The following is a 21,254-nucleotide window of genomic DNA, read 5'->3' as shown; positions in this document are numbered from 1 at the left end:
GAAAAAAAAAACCTACCATAGAATAGCCATAGTATGAATGGTCCAGCATCCATGATCAAAACTGAAATAATTCTGCTTGTAGTGTAGCTTCAAATTGCCAGGAATCTGATGAATAAGATATCTTATTCTGAGACCTTACTTTTGAACTGAGCTCTTTGGCTGCTGCTTGGAATTTAGATTCTATAGATTAAGCATTGGATTAATTAATTTATTTTGTTGTTGTTGTTGTTGTTGTTGTTGTTGTTGTGTGCTATTAAGTCACCTCTGACTTCTGACGACTCTGGGGATGAGCAATCTCCAAAATGTCCTGTCCTCAACTGCCCTGCTCAGCTCTCACAAACACTAGTATGTGGTTCCTTTGGGGAGTCAATCCATCTTGTATTTGCTCTTCCTCTTTTCCTACTGGCTTGAACCTTTCCAAGCATTGTTGTTTTTTCCAGAGAATCCTTCCTTTTCAAGATGTGCCCAAAATAGGACAGCCTCAGTTTAATCATTTTTTGCCTGTACAGATAGTTCAGGCTTGATTTAATCTGGGGCCTACTTGTTCATCTTTCTGGCAGTCCAGTGTATCTGCAAAACTGTCATCCAGCACCACAGTGCAAATGAATCAGTTTTTTTTCTTGTGAACCTTCTAATTGTCCATCTTTCACACCCATACATGGTGATCAGAAGTTCAAGAATATGCATGATCTTGATCTCCAGTGACATATCCTTACAGCTGATGATCTTTTCTAGTTCATTGCTGCCCTTCTGAGCCTTAGTCTTCTGTTTTCTTGGCTGCAGTCTCCATTAGGATTGATGTTGAATGAAGGTATACAACATCTCTGTTTTGGTTTCTTCATTGTCAACACTAAAGTTGCGTGTAGTTCTTTTTTAGTTTTGTCTTCTTAACATTTAACTGCAGTCCTGTTTTTTCCTTCTTTCCCTTTCCCTAACAGTCATTTCAGGGCATTGCTGTTTTCTGCCAGTAAGATGGTGTCATCTGCATATCTGAAATTATTAATGTTTCTTCCACCATTTTTCACTCCTTCATCTGAATCTACTCCCGCTTTCCATATGGCATGTTCTGTTTATGGATTAAACAGATAAGGGGATAAAATACACCTTTGTCTAACACCATTGCCTATGGGAAAATATTTTGTATCTCCATATTCTGTCTAAATAGTAACTTCTTGTCCACAATACAAGTTTTTGGCAGGACACTCAAGCGCTGAGGCACACCCATTTCTTTCAGAACAACCCATAGTTTCTCATTATCTACACAGTCAAAAGCTTTGCTGTAGGATATAAAGCATGAACTCTTCTTCTTCTAAAACTTTTTGGTATACTCCAGTGCCCAGAAGATATGTGTAATGTAATAATGAGTGCCAATTCCTTCCTGGAATCCAGTTTGAACATCAGGCATTTCTTGCTTTATATAAGGTAAAAGCCTTTGTTGCAATACATTGAGCATCAGTTTGCTTGGATGGGAAATTAAAGCAATGGTCCTATAGTTACTGCAATCCTTCGCATCGCCTTTCTTGGGTACTGGAATTTATGTTGAATGTTCCCAGTCTGTGGGTCATTGTTTTATTTTCCATATTTGTTGACATATTCTTGTTAGGATTTTAACAGATTCTGTTTCTGTGGTTTGACAGTTCTATCGGCACTCCATCTACCTTTGGTGATTTATTTCTTCCTCGTGCTTTCAGAGCAGTTGTCACTTTCTAGAATTGCAGGTTCCTCATAATAGATGTCATCCTTTTTTCCCTTCTGTATAGATTTTCGGTATACTGTTTTCACCTTCTCTTTATTTTCTCCTGGTCAGATTGTGTGCTTCCCAGTTGGTCATTCAGCATTTGTAATCTAGGCTTGAATTTCTCTTTGATTTCTTGGATTTTCTGGAAGAGATCTCTTGGTTTTTTCCTTTTGTTGTATTCCTCTATTCCTTTGCATTTTAAGTGTTTCTTCCATCATCCATCTAAGTTTTCATTTTCTTTTTACTATAGGAATTAATTTTTTGGCTTTCTTCCCTGATAATATCTGTGGTCTCGTTACACAGTCTAAAATTTATTTTTAGAATAAACTTTATGAATTAAGGTGAAATTATATAAAGAAACAAGACCAATATGTTTATAACATATGAAGAGGTTTCATGTTTTAAAATTTCAAATATCAAGCTGTAAAGTGTTGGTGCTTCTTTATATTCATGTACTGTACTGAGCAGCAGAGCTTGGAAGAATTGCTTTGTGGATTTTAACTCCCAGAATCCCTCAGCTAGCATAACCATTAACCATGCTGGCTGGGATGTTCTGGGCACTATAGCCCTAAAATGTTACTTTCCCACATTTTGCTGCATTCAGTACAATTGGAGAGGAACAAAAGCTTATCCTTATTTGCAGGTGCATGAAATGGAGTATGAGCTTGATAGAAGGAAAAACATTTTTCTGTTAGTCTCCCAGTGGGGTGTTTCAGAATACTTTCATGCAAAACCCAAGTTATTTCATAAAATACTACAGAATGTACCAACAGATTTGTGGGGATAACAATGGCTTTTCTCTTTCCTAACCCCAGATATTTGTACTGCTAGAGCTTCCACCACCTGCTGCTGACTGAAAACATCCACAGGGGTGAAGGAATTTAGAATTCCTTCCAGAAACTCTTAACAAGCAAAGGAAATAATAAGCCATAAAATCACCCCAAGTGCCTTGCGTCACCCCCTTCCAATTATGGTTTAAACTTCTGGCAGGCAAGAGTTTAGGCCAATAAAGCCCGCTTATAGGATGGTACCAAAGACAGAAACTCTTATTAAATTTTGAGTGGCTTTATTCATATCTGGCAGCTCAAGTTAAAAACATTCCTTTTGAACCCAGCGAGTTCACTGAGGCAGCATTGATCACTCATGTGCACACACGCAGGATCACAGACTAATAATTTCAGCTTTAAAATTATAAGGGTTTTTTTGGCTGTTGTTTTAAATTAACTTAGATTTAGGCAGGCGTGGGAGTCTGTAGTCTAAGGTTATCCTATGATTGCGTTTTACATCTCTTTTCTGCAGGCAGAGAGGCTTGTGGTGGGTGAGGGGTGGGTGAAACTGAAATTTTTAAAGGGTGTTTCTCCCACTCCCTGATGCTGCAGTATACTCAGCCTCCACATAAAATGGCACCTACCCAATGCACCAGATGGTTAATATTGCAGATATCTTGTGTCAGTGTTAAGACTAAAGGGCCTTAGTGTCTGATTTAAAATCCTATCTGTTTCTGAGCATCAGTTATTCCATCTGAATTGTAAGGATAAAAGCAGTTCTTCACAACAGAGACATGATACTTCGGGATGCAGATATTTCTGTACTCATAATGATTTTTCATTGGTACCTGGTGCTTGTTTGTTTAATAGTTACTTCACTTAGACAGACATTTCAGTCAAGAGATCTCCACAATATATCACCATTTTACCCCTCCCCCCCCCAAAAAACCCTACATGGTTAGAGGCCAACTAATTAAGAAACACGCCAAAGTGAATTTAGAAAATATGCTTTTTGCACTACAACTCCCAGAATTCCCTGGCCATCAAGATTGGTTGAAAGATACTAGAACAGAGTAAGAAAAGTGGTAGTGGACATAATAATTTAAGATGCAGCTTGATATACAAAATGGTAGGCAAAGCTGGAGCCAGATGTAAATAGAGTCAGTGCTAGTCAGAGACAAGCTTAAATGATTCTGATTTTATTTAATTCTGGTTTTATCCTTAATATTGGTCCATAGTATGAGTGAACACAGCCCAATGGGAAGACAGCTTCTGCATATCTTCAACCAATCAGAATGAACAAGAAAGACTATGGTAGGAACATAAAATAGAGTAATAGGGCTACATTCATTTTGGAAGCATTTACGGGCATTAGAAATCACACCATAAATAGGCATGTCCTTAAGTAGACAACTTGCCTGACCTTCAATCCAAAAGAAGTTATGTTTCAAGTCCTAAGCCTGCCTCCTTATGGTCCCAAGACTGCAGGAACAATGAAAAATCAAATAATAATAAAATAACCAAAATCATTGACAACAGGCCTCAACATCACTCTGCTCCTGCTGGATCAGTGGCAATCTATATCACTATAGCTGTGAAGATATTGACAATATCTACAACTACTTGTGAAATGTGAAAATAATCATGAATTTATCTATTTCGAAATATCACAAAATATCAGTGGTTGGCACTAGTCATCAGCAGGCAGATTCATATTGCTACAAAGATATGTAATACTGTGAACATATTGCTACTGTTCGTGGCCTTTCTTACTGGTAATTTGATTTGGGGAAAGGAGTTTATTACTATATTGTTTTCTTGGTTTTGCTTATTATTTAGATGCTGAATCTGACATATTTGTTCCCAGATGAACTTGCGATTTAAGGCTAGTCACCCATTTATCTTCTATGATATGCAGAGATGAAACCGTACAAAAATCAGACTGTGCACTGAGGGAATACAATTGACTATCCAAAAGTGATATGTATGGCTTTGTCAATTCAAGTACATTTTGTTCATTAATCTAGTTAGGGCATAAGGAAATGATGACTCTGAGCAAAACAATAGAGATTAGAATATGGTATTTGTGAAATAGCATGCAGGAACGAACCAGGCAGGTCACCTGATAAATGGAATATAGCAGGGTGATCTATTTTATGGTATATTACATCTGGAGATAGGGAAGATTAGTAAATAATACGCTGAGTTCTTGGTGCATTAGGAGGTAATAGCGTTCTACCATTCTTGAGTGCATAGTCATCTGTATCTTGAGACAGATTATTCCACGGTATAGCAAGCCATTCTGGATTGGTTACTTTATGGCAAGATTAGATAACTGTGACCTTCAAATGCAGTTCCTGTAATTTCTCATCCCTGGCTATAGTGCCTAAAGGTGGGGACAGTTGTGGGCTAAGAACATCTGGAAGGCTAAAGCTGATGCCATTGGGTATATTTTACATCCTTCCACTGAGGCTCTACACATAAAATTTATGACTGACTGCATAGCTCAGTGAGTTAAGTATCCGGCTGTAGAGCTAGAGATTGGGAGTTCAATTTCCCACAGAGTGCCCCATGGAAACAGCAAGCCTTAGGCAAGTTGCACTGTCCCAGAACACCCCACAGGAGGTCGCAATGGAAAACAACATTTTAGTGTTCTATTCCTAGAACACGCTGGAAAGGGTAATCATAACTCAGAATTGAACTATCAGTGTGTAATCATTAATATTGTTAATCATACCTAAACATACCATGTACATAATACAGATCCTGCCCCTCACCTTCTGCTGGCTTACTTAAAACATTCAAAAATCCTGTAAAACATGCTGCATCTGCTATGTTGCCCCCACTGGCTTATTGAGGATACCTTAGCGTCAATTAGAAATACAGTCGTGCCTCGCAAGATGAATTCAATTCATTCCACTGTTAATGTTGTCTTGCGAAAAATTTGTCTTGCGAAATGCGTTTTCTCATAGGAATGCATTGAAATCTAATTAATGCCTTCTTATGGGCAAAAAAAGTCAGAACAAGGTCAAATTCGGTTTACAAAAGGTTTATTAAGTGCTCTTTAAAGCCATACATATTGTGCAGATGATTTTAAAAAATTCTATCAAAAAACTTTAACTTTTTAAACATCATAGAAAAACATTTAAAAATCAGCAAACATGAGGCAGGAACAAAAAATGGAAAACATTCGCTTTACGAAACATGGCCATAGGAACATTTGTCTTGCGAGTCGTTAACCCCATTGCCAAAACCATTTGTCTTGTGAGGTTTTTTTGTCCTGTGAGGCATTTGTCTTGCACGGCACCACTGTACATAAAATTTTTGTTTTTCCGTGAAGCAGTTAAACAAGAGCATACTCTGCTTCATATGGATCCATGTTCTTGAACTACTGCTCCCCCCCAGATTGTTTACTTTAGAAAGCATAATCAAAAGTAACTTATAGATATCATAATTGGATGGTATTCGTGAATTAAGAAAAGAGAAGCATCTAGGATAAAATGTACATCTGGCAGCCAAGCTTAGCTTCCCTTTTACTATATATAGTTAAGCAGAAAAGCATTGCTAGGTGTCTTTGTTCAGTTCAGTTCCCAAGGCTATAATCAGAGCCTACAAGGCCATGTGGCTTCTAAGAGAAGAAAAGAAACATACTGTTGCAATAAAATCTGTATATTAGCATGCAACTGATGGGTGTGCAATTCAGAATCTCCCTAGGAATTACTCCACAATACTTCAATAAGAAAAGACTGCACCATTAGGCATTCAGAAGACAGTCACCTCCCTTGTGATGTAGATTGATCAATATCTGACAAGTCATTAGAGAAGTAATATAAGAAAGTGTGTGAGAATTGTCAATAAGGGCTGGGAAATGCATAAAGTTATGTAGTGTCCCTAAGCTAGGGAAAACATCTGTTTAATAAGAGCCAATTAACATTTTGAAGAGGTCACAGATGGGATATAGTGAATGCTGGATATCCTGCTATCCAAGGTAGTCCGAGAGCCAAACTATACTTGACACAGACAACCGATCATTAGAACTTGAAATCTGTTTGTGTCCCAATTGAGTCAGACTTTTGTTGATTGAGCAATCATAGTTGTTTAGCCCCAGATGACCAATGGGAAAACAAGCTGCAAACAAGGGAAGATGTAAGAAGTTCCTGACAAGCACATATCTTTCAACCCTTGTGGAAGTCCGTCTTCTAATGATGGATTGCCTGTAATGTATAATTTGGCTGTGATAGGCATCAGAAATTTCTCTGGAGCACTTACAGGATATTCAAGACTGACTGAGAAGCAGATGGAAATGGAGAACCAAGACAGAGAGTCTTAAAGCTATCAAAAAGAATAAATTGCTTTGCTGTCAAATATAAATCAGTTTTGATAAATCATAACCAATGTTTTATTCATCTTCATAATAATGTGCATCAGTCTTTACAAATCACAGCCACTGTGTTTCATTAATCACCAGCATATATTTTACTGTTTTATGCCATTCTGGGTGTCCTTGGACAGAAAAACAACACATTAAAAATGACTAAATGAAAGCAGTGTGTTTTTATTCTCTTAACCTGGCACCATTCTTTTTTTCTCTCTCCCTCTCTCTTTAGAAATCAACGGGACCCAGATATGCCCTACTTCTTTTATATCTTTCCAAGAACCATCTTCAGATCTCGACAGTATGCCTCGTCTTCGCTATCTGCGCCTTGACGGCAACCACCTGAAGCCACCAATCCCGTTGGACCTGATGATGTGTTTCCGACTGTTGCAGTCTGTTGTCTTCTAAGCCTTGCAGCAATTGCCACTCTTTGGGACTTTGGCTTTGAGCAGTGACTTGATTCCAGTCTATGTTAGACATGGGAAATATATCTTATCATCTCCCCCCCCGACTTTCCCTCCCCCAAGTGCCTTCTCTTTGCTATTCCATTCTGCGTTGTCTTTCTTTAGCTGCAGGAAGTTATTGTTGCCTCTTTTATGCAGCATCTTAAGGAGGGTCTTTTTCCCTGGATGTGTTGCAGTGATTCTTCTTAGATGTGTGTGGCACCTGGGAATCAGCAATATGGGTATCTTCTACATTGTTCTTTATGTTGTATCAAAAACAGAGGAAGGAGCAAATGTAGAGGCATTTAGTCTGCAGTATATGTGATACTGCATTGCTACCTAAAGCTTCAAACATATTATTGGCAAGACAGGAACACCAAGCTTATAAAATAAACTAGATATTGTCAGAATTGTCAGGAAAAAGGAGGATACTCAATGACATTTAAGAAGACATTTAGACTTGTTGTCTAATCACAATGCTGAGTTAGTATGACAAGAACGTTCAGGTTCATTTATAGGTGGCAATAGGAAATGCTGTCTGTCCTGTAGCAAGTACTAATGGCTACAAGAAGCACATTGCATACTATAGAACCATGTGAGGTACATTGTAGGTACAAAGAAGAGTGATCAAGAACTCATATTTTTTTCATATGTGCTCTTTGGGATGGTGGAGGTGATGCAGCAAAACGCTGACTGAAGTCTTGTTGCTTATTGTAATAAGTTGCTAGTACAGTAGGCCCATTGAATGAGTAGGGATTTGATAAGTTACCTCCTCCATTAGTTCCCATTGATTGAAAGGGCCTACTCTAGTTATGACTTTTGGCACTTAAGCAACATGATTCCAGCCACTGTGAGAAAGTATTGATGACTAAAAGCCATGTGACCACCGGAACCTGAGATACAGGACTTTAATAAGAATAATTAACTGTTTCATTTGTAGCCATATAACTCCATATTAATTTTGTTACTCTACTTCAAATGCAACATCAGGAAGAAAAAAAATTAACACAGCAAAGGTTACTATAACTGGATAGAGCATGATGGTCATGGTGCCACCTATCTATATTGTCATAATGGTTTCAAGGGTGCACTGTTGTTCTGTATAGTATGCCACAGTCTGCATCACAGTCAGTTATCTCAGCAAGGATCTTTATATCTGTACATATATGAGTATTTTAGCAGTGATCTTAGGGGTGAACCAGGTCTCTGTTATTCAATTTTAATACAGTGGCCTCAGTTGTTACTGTCCAAACATCACAATGGAAATGCCCCTCCCCAAGTCCTTAGAATGTGCTGTCTTCAGTCTAAAGCACAGTGGTACTGTCCGTCCTCCAAAATTAAAAAAAGACAAAAAGGAACAATAGGCCAACATATTCCTCAGAGACAGCACAGGAATGTGCCAAAGAGCTGTTTTGAAAGTATATAGGACTTTAAATCTTTCATTCAAGTCTAAACTATATACGAAGGACAGAAAACTTTTGTCCTTCCAGATGTTGTGAACAACAGTTTTAGAAGTCCCTTACCATCAGCTATGCTGGAGGGGGTGGATGTGAGTTAAGGTTGAAAATATTTAAGGAGGATTTCTTTTTAATCCTGCTATATGTCAGTGTTGAATGTGTCTTTGTGTTTAGTATTCACATTTTTAAATGTAAGTAATAGCTCCTGAATATAAGGGCTGATGATTCTAAGAATCACAGCAGGCAAGTAATGGGACTATGACCCTTCCTCTCTTGCTGGTATCCTGACAAAGATTAATTAACTGAAGCTTGCCGTTTGCCCTATGAGGAAAGTTCCCATTGCCACCAATGGCTTCCACCTGCATTTTTTCAAAATGGACATGTTAAATGTAAAGATGCAACTGATATCCTCACCCATTTCGCAACATTATTCTTCCTGTTCTACTGTGGAAGCTTTAAACTTAAGTTGCTCAGCTACATAATTCTAGTTACCAGGCCCCACCATTAAGCCGAAGGTGAAATTCTAGCATCCTTATACTGCTGCAGTCCAGAACAGCTTCTGACTTAATAGACTCCTGTGTTTATTGACAGATTTCTTAAATGTTTTTGCAAGTACTTCCTTTGCATTATATGATGATTAGTCATCTATGCAACTTGTCCAGGACTTTGTATATGAACAAAGCTTGTTATTGTTTTTCAGTTAATAATAATAACCTGGGATATAGAGATCCATTCATGAAATGTTATTGTTCCCAGGTAATATTTCCATAAGGAGGTGTGTGGGCAATAGCTTTCACATATCTACCAGTGCTTATAGATCACTATAGCCCTATTTAGGCCTTATTGAATCTGGTTTCTTCAACAAGCTTAGAGATGAGTATTTTTGCTTTCTTCATGCAATGATGGAGGAGTCAGAAGAGGAGAGCTTTCCACTCACATGTAGGCATCATTATTTAAACTCCTTTGGGAACTTTATTCTGTCCCCAAAGTCAGAGACCCTTCCCCTTCTCAAAAGCCAATTCAGTTCTGTGGTTTTTTTTTCTTTCTATTATTTTTTTCTTATCTGAATAAAATGACGGTCACTGGGGTTTCTAGCAGAAAAACTAGGCTCTGGACATGCATGTGACTTTCCAGTTGAGATCCTTGCATTCATTTCCACATTTTAAGCCTTGGTTCAAAGAACTTTAATGAATTTCCACTGACTCAGAAAAGTTGATTCAGTTCATTTGTTGTTTTATTTTTAATTTGAAGAAGTTGTTTTCCCATTTCTTTCAGCTAGGAATTGGGATGTTAGAATCTTAAGGAATCTTGAATTTGAATTACAAATAGACAATCAGATAATGGGGATGCAAGTAGAGAAAACACACACACATACAGAGAGAGAGAGAGAGAGAGAGAGAGAGAGAGAGAGAGAGAGAGAGCTAACAGCAAATTCTTCAACCATGCATTTGATTTTCAGAGAACATCACTGTCCTTTGAAGTGTTTCTGTTCAACCCTCTCAGAGCTCCAAGCTCCTCTGTTTTCTTTGTCCTCTCCCACAGATCAGAGAGCAAAACTGTATTCAAGCTCTTTTGCTGCCATCTTCCTTACATCCAATGTGGTCACTTTCCCAAACGTATCCAGCCCTATTAAATATTAAATCCCAATGCTTGGAGAGATGAAGGAAGCACTCCAATTAACATGGATATTTTGTTCAGATCCCTAACCATTCAGGACTGGGTCATTTACAATAATTACAGTAGCCAAACACACATCCATATGCTTTCTCTTCCAAGTGAAAGGTGGCTATAACATTGGAATCTTTTTGACTAGGTTCTTAGCCATCCTGCTACAGTTGAAAAGGCAAACAAGTGAATGTATATAAATGCATGCGAGTTTGTGACAAACACCTCTTGTTTTGTCTCTTTTCCTCTCCGTTAACACCCTTTTCTTTATTCTTATTGCATTTACTCTTTCTTTATCCCTCCAACTTGAAAAATTCCAAAGTATCTGCTTCACAAATACGTCTGAGTTACTTTTCCCTCTTACTTGTCCTTCTGTCTCTTGCTTTGGGTTCCACCCAACCAGCATGGATGCTAACCATCCTCAATGCGAGTGGAGCTCTGCAGCCAACAAAATATATACCCTTCTAGCTAGCCATCCCATTTTGTTGCCTCTTTCCAAACCACTGCTTGGGTGCAGCTTTGATCTAAACTTCTTTAGCCCCTGTGAGTCCAAAGAAGACTCTGAATTTTGTCCCTAATGACCAAACAACCTCAGTCCATTGGACAACACTCCCTGATTAAACTCAGCATATCCCACTGGTACCCATGTTGGGGTTGGGCATGCTTAGGATCATGTATTTTAACAGTAATGCAGGCATGAAACTTGCTTTTAATTTAATCCATTAGGCCTCCCTTGGCCTTTTGTTACACCAGTGTAAACAGGCATAATCCCACTGATATGCATTGAGTTACTCTGGATTTATACTTGTAACACTTGGAATATGGTTTGCTGATTTCTTTTTATATCCTATTAAATCTGTTATGTAAGTTTCAGCTTCATTTGCTTAACACATGCAATACACACTGTACCATTATCCCTAAACATTTGCTCCATGGTATGTAGGCTTTCTTTCAAATCTGTTAGCATCAGATAACACTGTTTTGTGCCTAAGAAGCTTCCTGAGAAAAGCTTTGGTCTGCTTTGCTGCAGATCAAACTCTATGAAAGTCACAGAAGCTGCCCAGACCAGCTTTCCTCATAAACTGGCAGTCCTGTCTCCATATGTTGTAGACTGCCATCAATATATCTGTGTATGTTGGAGTGGATGAAAAGGGGAAGCTAATGGAAAAGTAAGGGAACTGATTCTGTCATGACATTTCTATATACAACAGATGGAGTTGCAAACTTTGTACTAGTTTTGCCTCCTGTACTTTGATTTTAGGGTTTTAACAACCAGGTACCAAATTTTGGCAGATGTAGCAGCTTGCCTGCTGATATGTACCTGTAGATACTTACCTAGTAAAGTTCCCTCCCATAACTGGTCTTTATTCCATATGAAAAGCTGCTAACAGTTTGATTTTAAAAAAAACCTATAATAGTCAAATAGAAGAAGGAATATAATTAGATACTACTTACATCAGAGTTTAGAAAAGTTGTCTTTTCATATTACAGCTCTCACATTAGCCTCACTAGAAGGGGGTTTCTGGAAATTGTAGTCCAACAAAGTAACTTTTTCAAGCTCTGGCTTGCCTGCTACATCTGCCAAAATTTGGTACCTGGTTTTTAAAACTCTAAAATCAATTTACACGTGTTTTAATGGGTATGAGCACTTATTTTGTTCATAGATAAAACCAAGGAAAGAAATAAGAAAAAAAAGAGGCGAGACAAGAATGACATCACCACTATTCTCTGCTATCGCTATTTTCCAGTATTTTAGACACAACAGAGCATGAGATACTTGTCACAGAAGAAGGGAAAGGGTAAATGATGAAAGTTCCCAAATGTCACAAAATGTTTTTCCAAAATACTGGAGCAAAGCAGAGAAAGTCATAAAGCTATTCAAGAGAAACACACCAGAAAATAACAAAGGTTGAACTTATCTACCTGATAATCACGCCTGAGTGGAGAGGTAGCTTAGTTCTGGAACAAGCACAGAGTGCAGCCTTTCTGCCATGGCTTCATAGGACAGCAAAAAGGGACTGTATCCTCCTTGTAAGTAACATTTAGGGCCTGTGCACACTAGCCATTTTGCTGCAGGTTGGATTGATCTACAAAGGGTCAGTTGAGGTCAAGGGAGGAACAATGTGCCATTGCAGTGTTTCTCATGTCCAAACGACATTTTTTTTAAAAAAAAAAATCTGCTAGATCATCACCATTTATCCACTGTTTGGTCTGCTGATGGGTCAGGTTGGGTGGTTCTTTTTTCTAGTGTCCACACATGAACATCACTGTGGCCAACTATGTATCCACCTGACTGTTGTTCTACCCAACACACACCTTGTTAGCTTGTATTTCTCAGTGGCCTCTTCAGGGAAATGGGTCTATTGCTGATTCTGATATCCTCTTCATCACAGATGAAATCTTTTGGAATCTTCTAGATACTCTTTTAATGGGTGTTTTACTTTAGTATATATATATAATAAATGATTAGGCAACAAAAACACTTTTGCTTCACTCTTCCATTAAGTCCAAAACAGTGCTTCAAAATATTTTGGCATAGGGTAACTACAGCTGCATCCCAACTGTTCTGGCTTCTGTCCTCTGCCAGGAATTACAATACAAATTATGTGTTCATCTAAAACTGAGTAACTTCACATAAGGGAAGTTTCTGTTGGAATTTGGAGTGTATGCACACTTAAACTTCTGATTTTAAAAGCCAATAAATTCAATTCTCCAGAAGACCCCAAACCCAGCCATTGCAATTGTTTTGTGTTTGGGTGAGAAATTGATAAAAATGAATCAGTTTCTGGGATTTTTCCCTGGCTTAGTATCTCTTTGTGAATGGCAGTAAGCACAAGAGGGTAACCTATACACCATCTTGACTGCTGCCATTGGTGTTGTCAACATTCAGGCTGCCCTTTGCTATGGAAAACTTGACAGCCTTTTTTCGTGCTGGCAACACAGGCACTATATTATGCAGCAATATCAGGCCATTTCCTTGCATTTTGAATCATGGATACAGAAGTATAATATCCCACAGTCATAAACAAGTGTTTTTTAAAGACTTGCATTTTTACTGGCCCTGCTCTTAAACCGTTAACTTAAATCACAAAGAGAGTATGGCTTAATAAGAAGCTGACGGCATATACTAAGATCCAGGTCTATAGAGCCTGTGTCCTGAGTACACTCCTGTACTTCAGTGAGTCCTGGACCCTTTGTGCACGGCAGGAGAGGAAGCTCAACATGTTCCATATGTGTTGTCTCCAATGCATTTTTGGTATCACCTTGCAGGACAAAGTTCCAAATAGAGTAGTCCTAGAACAAGCTGGAATTTTTAGCACATATACATTACTGAAACAGTGACATCTATGTTGGCTCAGGCATGTCGTGAGAATGGCTGATGGTCAGATTCCAAAAGATCTCCTGTATGGAGAATTAGTGCAGGGAAATTGTCCCAGAGGGAGACCATAGCTGTGATACAAGGATATCTGCAAGTGGGATCTGAAGGCCTTAGGAACGGACCTCAACAGATGGGAAACTTTGGCATCTGAGCATTCAGCCTGGAGGCAGGCGGTGCATCATGGCCTCTCACATTTTGAAGAGACACTTGTCCAGCAGGCCAAGGCAAAGAGGCAGTCCTGAAACCAGCAAAATTAGGGAGCTGGACAAGGGACAGATTGTTTTTGTCTTCAGTATGAAAGCTATTGTCATTCTCAAATTGGCCTTCTCAGCCACACTAGACACTGTTCCAAGTCCTCCATTCAGAGCATGTTACCATAGTCTCTCGAGACTGAAGGATGCCTAATCTATGAATCAGGATGTTGATAATCTACCATCTTTGCCCTCCACTGATCAGGCTGGCTGGACCACATGGGAAATGAAGTCAATATCTGGAGGGCCAGTTTTTCTAATCCTGTTTGAACAGGTGTGAAAGTAAAATAAGCAAGGTTCCCACCCACCAACTGGGATATACTGTTGGAAAATTCTCCACCTGATTTGATTCTGCATGACAGACTGCTGTTAAAAGCACAGAACTATGAATAATTTAAAAAAAGAGAGATGGCAATCTATAAATATTTTAACTCTAGCTAGGTACTGGTCCCATTTGAAATGATTAAAAAGAAGCAGGTGGTCCAGTATGAACTGAATTGGAATAACACACACACACACACACACACACACACACACACACACAGAGAGAGAGAGAGAGAGAGAGAGAGAGAGAGAGAGAGAGAGAGAGAGAGAGAGAGAGAGAGAGAGAGCTGACCCACCTTCTTCCCAAATTTGAACATAATTACTGCAAAGTCTGCTTTAAGGGCCTTTGCTTTCCCATTCTAACAAGAAGGGAGAAAGGGGGTTAACAGAGCTTGTTTCCTGCTAGTAGATTTTGTGAAAGGACACCATGGGGGTTAGAAAGGGAGGAGTAGCTTGGTGGCAGATGGAATTACCATCCCTCCTGATTGGCTCGCCTTTCTCCTTTACTCCTGCCCATTCATCACTTCTGCAGGGTTGTGTCTTCCTGACAACCAACACTCCCATTGTAAAGTTTTCAGTCCAAGCACACTGGATCCTCCACAAGCACAGATTAAGTTGGCCTCTTGACTAAAAGCAGACAAGGAACAAAGGGGTGCGTAGGTTTGTAACTTACTCTTCTTTCAGCTCCTCTTTCTCCCCCTTCCTCTTTGTCCTTAACAGGCAAGACTTTTATGCTCATTTCAGAGAACCTGTGGGTATAAAAGCTATGCAGCAACTGGGGCTAATAGACAAGGCACAAGCTCTTTTCTCCAGTGTGAGACTGAAAAGCTTCTCATTACCCTTCTGATGGCTGATTTGATCTATGGAAAATTGATGGGGAGTAGGAGACCCAGTTCTCCATTCAATACATTTTTGTCAGTACTAGCTCTTTTGGAGAGTTGATCAGTCTGTGCAAGATTGGTTTGCATATTCTGTGCGTGGTGGGATGTATGCAGAAGGGGATGATGTAGGAAAGAAAAGTCAAATGCAAAGTTGGACATGGATGTGTGGATATGGTAATGAACAGATTTTCATTTGCCTGCTTGGAGGTCTCTTTTTCTGCAGGGGGTTGTAAAAGTGTGTGTTGCCATGTAGACAGAGACACACACAAATTTGGGTGTAGCTTAGGAATAGGCATGCAACATGCCTGTGTGCCCATATTTTGTTCCTTTTGCTGCTTAGTTGTTAACTCATGTCCGACTCTTTGTGACCCCATGGACCAGAGCACACCAGCCCCTCCTGTCTTCCACTGCCTCTCAGAGTTGGGTCAAATTCATGTTGGTAGCTTCAGTGACACTGTCCAACCATCTCATCCTCTGTTGTCCCCTTCTCCTCTTGCCTTCACACTTTCCCAACATCAGGGTCTTTTCCAGGGAGTCTTCTTTTCTCATGAGATGGCCAAAGTACTGGAGCCTCATCTTCATGCTAACTTAAATAGAAACAGTGGCAATAAAACAATAAAGTATTCAACTTCATCCCTTGCTTGTTCTTTCATTATTTCTTTCCCTTTTGCTTGCTCTGCTTGAGACGTTTGAGGGGTCGGCTCACTCTCTATATCCCTGGTAGCCTCTATCTCATAGTTGAGCATTTATCTTGTTTTCTCCTTGATTTGTTTGTTTCCTGGGGTGCTACGAACCCATTTCTTTTACGACAATCCACGCCTCCCCCTGGTTTGAATTTTAACAGTTGGGCAGGAACAGTGCTAGAGGCGTGGCGTGGCTGGCTAGCAAGCATACAGGGGTTGCTTTTTATTTAATAATAATAATAATAATAATAATAATAATAATAATAATAATAATAATAATAATAATAATAATAATAATAATAATAATAATAATAATAATAATAATAATAATAATAATAATAATAATAATAAATAGATAACTAAATAAATAAAATATTTAAATTAAAGTAAGTTAAAATCAAATTGTTAGCTAATTAATTACTATACTGATATACTAAGGTGTACTGACTAGTTGAATGAATTAAAGAAACTATTTCATTAATTAGCAATTTGTAATTTATTAATACCAGTAATCAACTTACTAATAATAGTTATTGAATGCAGTATTCGAGGCAATTAAATAAATAATTATTATAAATTTTCAATTAATTGTTAAGAATAAATTGGAATAAACTCATTAATACTTGATTGAATCATTGACTAACATAATACACTTGCGATTTTAGTCCTGATTAATTATAACTCATAAATATATATGCAGGGAGTCTGAGGATCAAAGAATAAAAGAGCTTTAAACAAGCAATTGCACCAAAGGGCAGGGGAAAGGACCTCTATGCATTAGACCCTGCTGTGTTGACAACAGAGCTCTAAGCCAAAGCAATAGTTCTGCTTAACAAGTCCTAGCCCAGATCAACAATGACAGCAAGGAAGGCTCAAGGCACCAGAAAGCGGAAGTAGCCCACCAAGAAAAGGCCGGGACCTTAGGTGCCCCCCCCCCCAATTGTCTTCTGACGAGGAATGCTGGTCAGTATGGCAGGAGTTGCAGGAAAAAATTTCTGCATTAGAGGATCAAAGGTTGGCAAAGCAGCCTCCCCAGCTGAGTGAGGTGTTACCACGCAGATCGCCCAGGGAGATTAAAAGCCACAGGAAAACTAAACTAAGGGCTATGGCATAGGAACTAATGGATAGGGTTTTCTGCTCTAGAGTCTACTCAGGTTCTGGAGGGTCCAGCTAGGTGCAAGGCTGACCAGGTGTCAGTGACACCAAGGGCGCAGAGCATGGAAAAGCGATGGTCTTCAACCTCTGGGGTATCTGAACTATCATCTATGTACCAAGGGGGACAAGATGAGATGGAGGAGGCTAGCTTTGCCATGCCACATCTGCTTCAAGAATCTGTTTTGGAAGAATGGATGAGGACCTATCCTCGCAAGAAGGATGGTAGGTATTTGTTAGATGGCTTTAGATGCGGGTGCTCCTATGCCAGGTTGAGTATGAAAGAGCCTTATTCAATGCAGCTTCCCTAATAGCCTTTTTCGATGCCCTCCAAATTAGTGAACTGGTAGCTGGGGGTAAGGCTGACAAATCTAAGTTAGCTCTACAATGGCAGGACATTAAATTCCTAGACGGAATAGTAGAACTCTCAATTAGATGATCCAAAGTCAATCAAACAGGTAAGGGAAAGCATCTGGTCCTTGGGCAATGCAGCATAGAGAGCATATGCCCAGTCAGAAACACAAGGGCATACTTAGAATGGCGAGGACAAGAGGCAGGATATTTCTTTCAACATGCTGATAAGTCACCTTTGACTAAATATCAGTTCTGGAAGTTGACAGACTTAGCCTTAAATAAGGTTGGTCTTACGGGTATAAAGTTTGGCACCCATTCATTTAGGATCGGAGCGGAATCCGCTGCAGCAGCCGTGGGTTACAGCCCAGAGGAAATCAAACATTTAGGCCGGTGGTCATCTTCAAGTTATAAAAGATACATTAGGACCCTACCTAACATGTAGGCAGGGGCATGTTTATGTCTTTACAGGTCCCCTTGGGTCCGGAAGATGAAAGCAGATAGTGATTGTCAGTCATAGTTATATCCACTGGGCAGAACGTTATGCTGCTGCATCCCTGTGGGGGAGCGATCTGGGGCTCAGAGCCTAAGCGCACATTACCTGGAAAGGGTTGCGAGGTATGCGGTGGATCCATCTGTGCAGGATAACGGCATTTGGTCAGTTCCCACCAGACATGCTGGTAATACATTTTGGAGGCAATAACTTGCCTAGACTGTCTGGTAAGGCATTGATCCTGGACATTCTGTGTGACCTTAAGTGGTTGAATGCCAGCTATCATGCAATGCGGATCATATGGTCCACAATTATTCCTTGGTTAGCCTGGTGAGGTTCTGGGAGGATTTGTGATGTTAACAAGGCCTGGCAGGGCGTTAACAGAGAAGTATGCAGAGGTGTCTGCAGTAGCCTTGGATCGGTGATAGGTCACCACAGGATCCAAGTAGAGAAGCCTGAGTTTTTCAGGAGCGACATTGTCCACCTTTCAGATGTAGGGCTGGAGGTCTTTTTAGAAGACATCAAAGGGGGCCTGCTTGTTGAGCTTGAAAGACTCAGTGGTGGGCATGGGGCATAGCATGGCTAGACCCCATGCGGTGTCGGGTAGTGCAGAAAAAACAGGTATTTTTGGTATGTCCCACTGTAATTCCAGGTAAGCCAACTGCGCATCCGACCTCCCAGCACTGTGGATCGTGATATTACGGTGCCTGTGGCGGGAAGATGCACTGGGCCATTTCCAGACCAACAGTCATCAACTAAAGATGGCTTGAGGTCTGGGGGTGTTTATTAGCAGATGGCCAGGTTCCTGCTGTCTTTAGACCACTGGAACCTGGGGCCGGGGGCTCACCCATTTGTTTTTCAAGACGTATTTGGATACCACTGACATTTACCTGTTTCCATGCTACAGCAGGCCCCACGCTACAGCAGGATGGCAAACTTGAATCTGGATTTATTGCAATAAAGTGTGGCCTGTATTTTACCCATATCATTGTCTCTCGTCTGGGAGAGCAAAGGTGTGATTGCTTTGAACCGATGCCAAAAGGGTGGATGAGATGGACATGCATGGACATGCGTGCCCTCACCTCATGCCCGCATGAGCATACGCGGGCAGTACCAGCACACACAGCCAAACCTTTCTCCAGGTCTCTTCTCTTTCTCTCTCTCTCTCTCCCCCCCCTCCTCTTTTTTATGATTCTCCTCAGGGGCAACACTCCTGTTTATTTTATTTTATTTAACAGCGTAATTAGCAAAGCTTCAAGTGGGAAACTGACAGGAAAAAGCTTGTCTCATTGCCTAAGGCAATTATTTGAGTAGCTCCACCTGCAGGGCTGTAAGAACTGTAAGCAGTTCAATTTAAATGTGGCCACTTAAATCGAACAGACTCAAATTCCTTGGTGTAACTTTACAGCCGGTGAATGCGAATGAATTCGTATTTCCCTAAGTGTGTACTCACACACTTAATCAAAACTCCTTATGAAGCCATTCAGGTTGATTCTTTCATCATCTGTCTGAAGAAGAGCATATTGCTAGTGAGATGTCAGTACTTGTCACTACCTGCCTCACCCCCCCCCCACTCATCCCCAGGAGAAGCTAAACAGTGTCTGTCTTGCAGATCTCAAACCTTGAACAGGTTTAAATGCCCATTTGTGGGCTTTAATGGTTAAAATCAATGTTCTAAATTCTGCCTAAAAGAAACTGTAAGGCTTATGTAGCCTCATACGCCTGTGTGGGTGTGTCTGTTTGTAGTCTTGGACATATGCACTGTATTGCTGTATTACCATTTGCAAATGTGTGTTCGTGTGTGCATGTGCTTTTGTGTAAACAGCAATTGTACCATATACATAATAACTATTATGAATCATAAGTGTATGAACAGATGGAATCAGTGTTTTGGCAAACATATTGCAATCCTAACATGGCTGCTGGCCAAACCCAAGCATAATGTTCCAAGAAGAGCATAGCAATTTGAAATTTCCCTGCTCAGTCGATCATCCCATGCCAAAAGGGCAAATCTTTTTCCCGATTCAAAATGGCCAAAGTTATGTCTCTGATTAGAAAAGCTGATTATAATTATTATTATTACCACATTTGGTTTGGACCCTCAATTATTCTGCCAGCTGATACTATGCATGTTTAGGAGGCTGGGGCACTGCAAGCTCTTTTACTAAGGAGCAAATTGTGTATTATGGGAAATGGGTATTTCCTGCTATTACCATGTTTTCCTTCCAAGCACACAATTCATTCAAAGTTTTGTACCTGAGCAATCAGACTTCCATATAAAGCCCATGTTTAGTTCCTGATCATGAATTGCAAAGTAAAAGCAGACTAATTTGCAATATGCAGAGTGAGGCAAGCTCATGCTAAAATACATCTCTTAAGAGAATGACTTCCCAGGAAATGTTCATTGTTGCATAGATTTCTTTTGCGTTTTTACTGGCAGAAGTCTTAGCTTTTTGTTTTGTACACACATCCCCGTTCTACAGTATAGCTCAGTTTGGAAAAGTCTGAGAGTGCCGTGATGACAAAACTCCATTTGAAGTCTCATACTTAAGGAAGTTTCAGTTCTGGAAAGAAATTTCAACTCTGTCACAAATGGGAAGATAATTTCACTGGAGATGCCCTTACATTTTAAAACAAAAAGTGTTTTGTACAAATCGAAGTTTACCCACCCTTGCCAAACAATTAGACAAAAGGAGTGAGGTCAAGAAAAAACTGTGGGAACAAGCTTCTTGTGTGCTGATACTGAGATAGGAATAGAGATTCATGGATGACCAGGATGAGATAGGAAGCTTTTCCTCAAAAAGACCATTAACATATTACTAAATTGGTCAGAAACCAGTAACCATGCATTCTGGATTACTTTTCCAAATTTGTGATTTACTGTACAGTGTTTCAGGCTGTAACTTGCCAGTGGTGCCTCGCTTAATGACATTAATTCGTTCCAGCGAAATCGCTGTAGAGCGAAAACGTTGTAAAGCGAAATAAAAAAAGCCCATTGAAATGCATTGAAAACCCCTCAATGCATTCCAATGGGCTGAAAACTCACCATCCAGCGAAGATCCTCCATAGGGGCGGCCATTTTCGCTGCCTGTAAAATGAGGAATCTGTCCAAAAACACAGCGGGGTGCCATTTTAAGCATCCGGTGGCCATTTTGAAACCCGAGGATCAGCTGTTTTTGATCATCGTAAAGCGAAAATTGGTTCCCGAAGCAGGGAACCGATCATCGTTAAATAAAAAACCCATTGAAAACATTGTTTTGTGATCGCAAAAAACTAATCTTCAAGTGGTGCCTAA

General features: G+C 39.8%; 2 protein-coding genes across 2 annotated transcripts in view; both read left to right on the top strand.

Moving 5' to 3' along the window:
* Positions 1-11,312, top strand: part of PRELP (proline and arginine rich end leucine rich repeat protein) — a 34,230-nt gene extending 22,918 nt beyond the window's left edge. The window contains exon 3 of the mRNA XM_020796926.3: positions 7,113-11,312. Coding sequence (XP_020652585.1) covers positions 7,113-7,288 — 176 coding nt within the window. The 3' untranslated portion in view covers positions 7,289-11,312. The remainder of the gene's footprint in view (positions 1-7,112) is intronic.
* A 1,655-nt stretch (positions 11,313-12,967) lies between these two features.
* The window catches only part of OPTC (opticin), a 28,518-nt gene continuing 20,231 nt past the window's right edge, over positions 12,968-21,254 (top strand). Inside the window, exon 1 of the mRNA XM_020798041.3 lies at positions 12,968-15,051. The gene's annotated coding sequence lies outside the window, so the exon portion shown is untranslated. The remainder of the gene's footprint in view (positions 15,052-21,254) is intronic.

Source organism: Pogona vitticeps, chromosome 4, assembly GCF_051106095.1.
Source record: "Pogona vitticeps strain Pit_001003342236 chromosome 4, PviZW2.1, whole genome shotgun sequence".
Lineage (NCBI taxonomy): Eukaryota > Metazoa > Chordata > Lepidosauria > Squamata > Agamidae > Pogona > Pogona vitticeps.
Note: the sequence above shows the minus strand (reverse complement) of the source record. Positions and strands in the feature narration are given on the sequence as shown.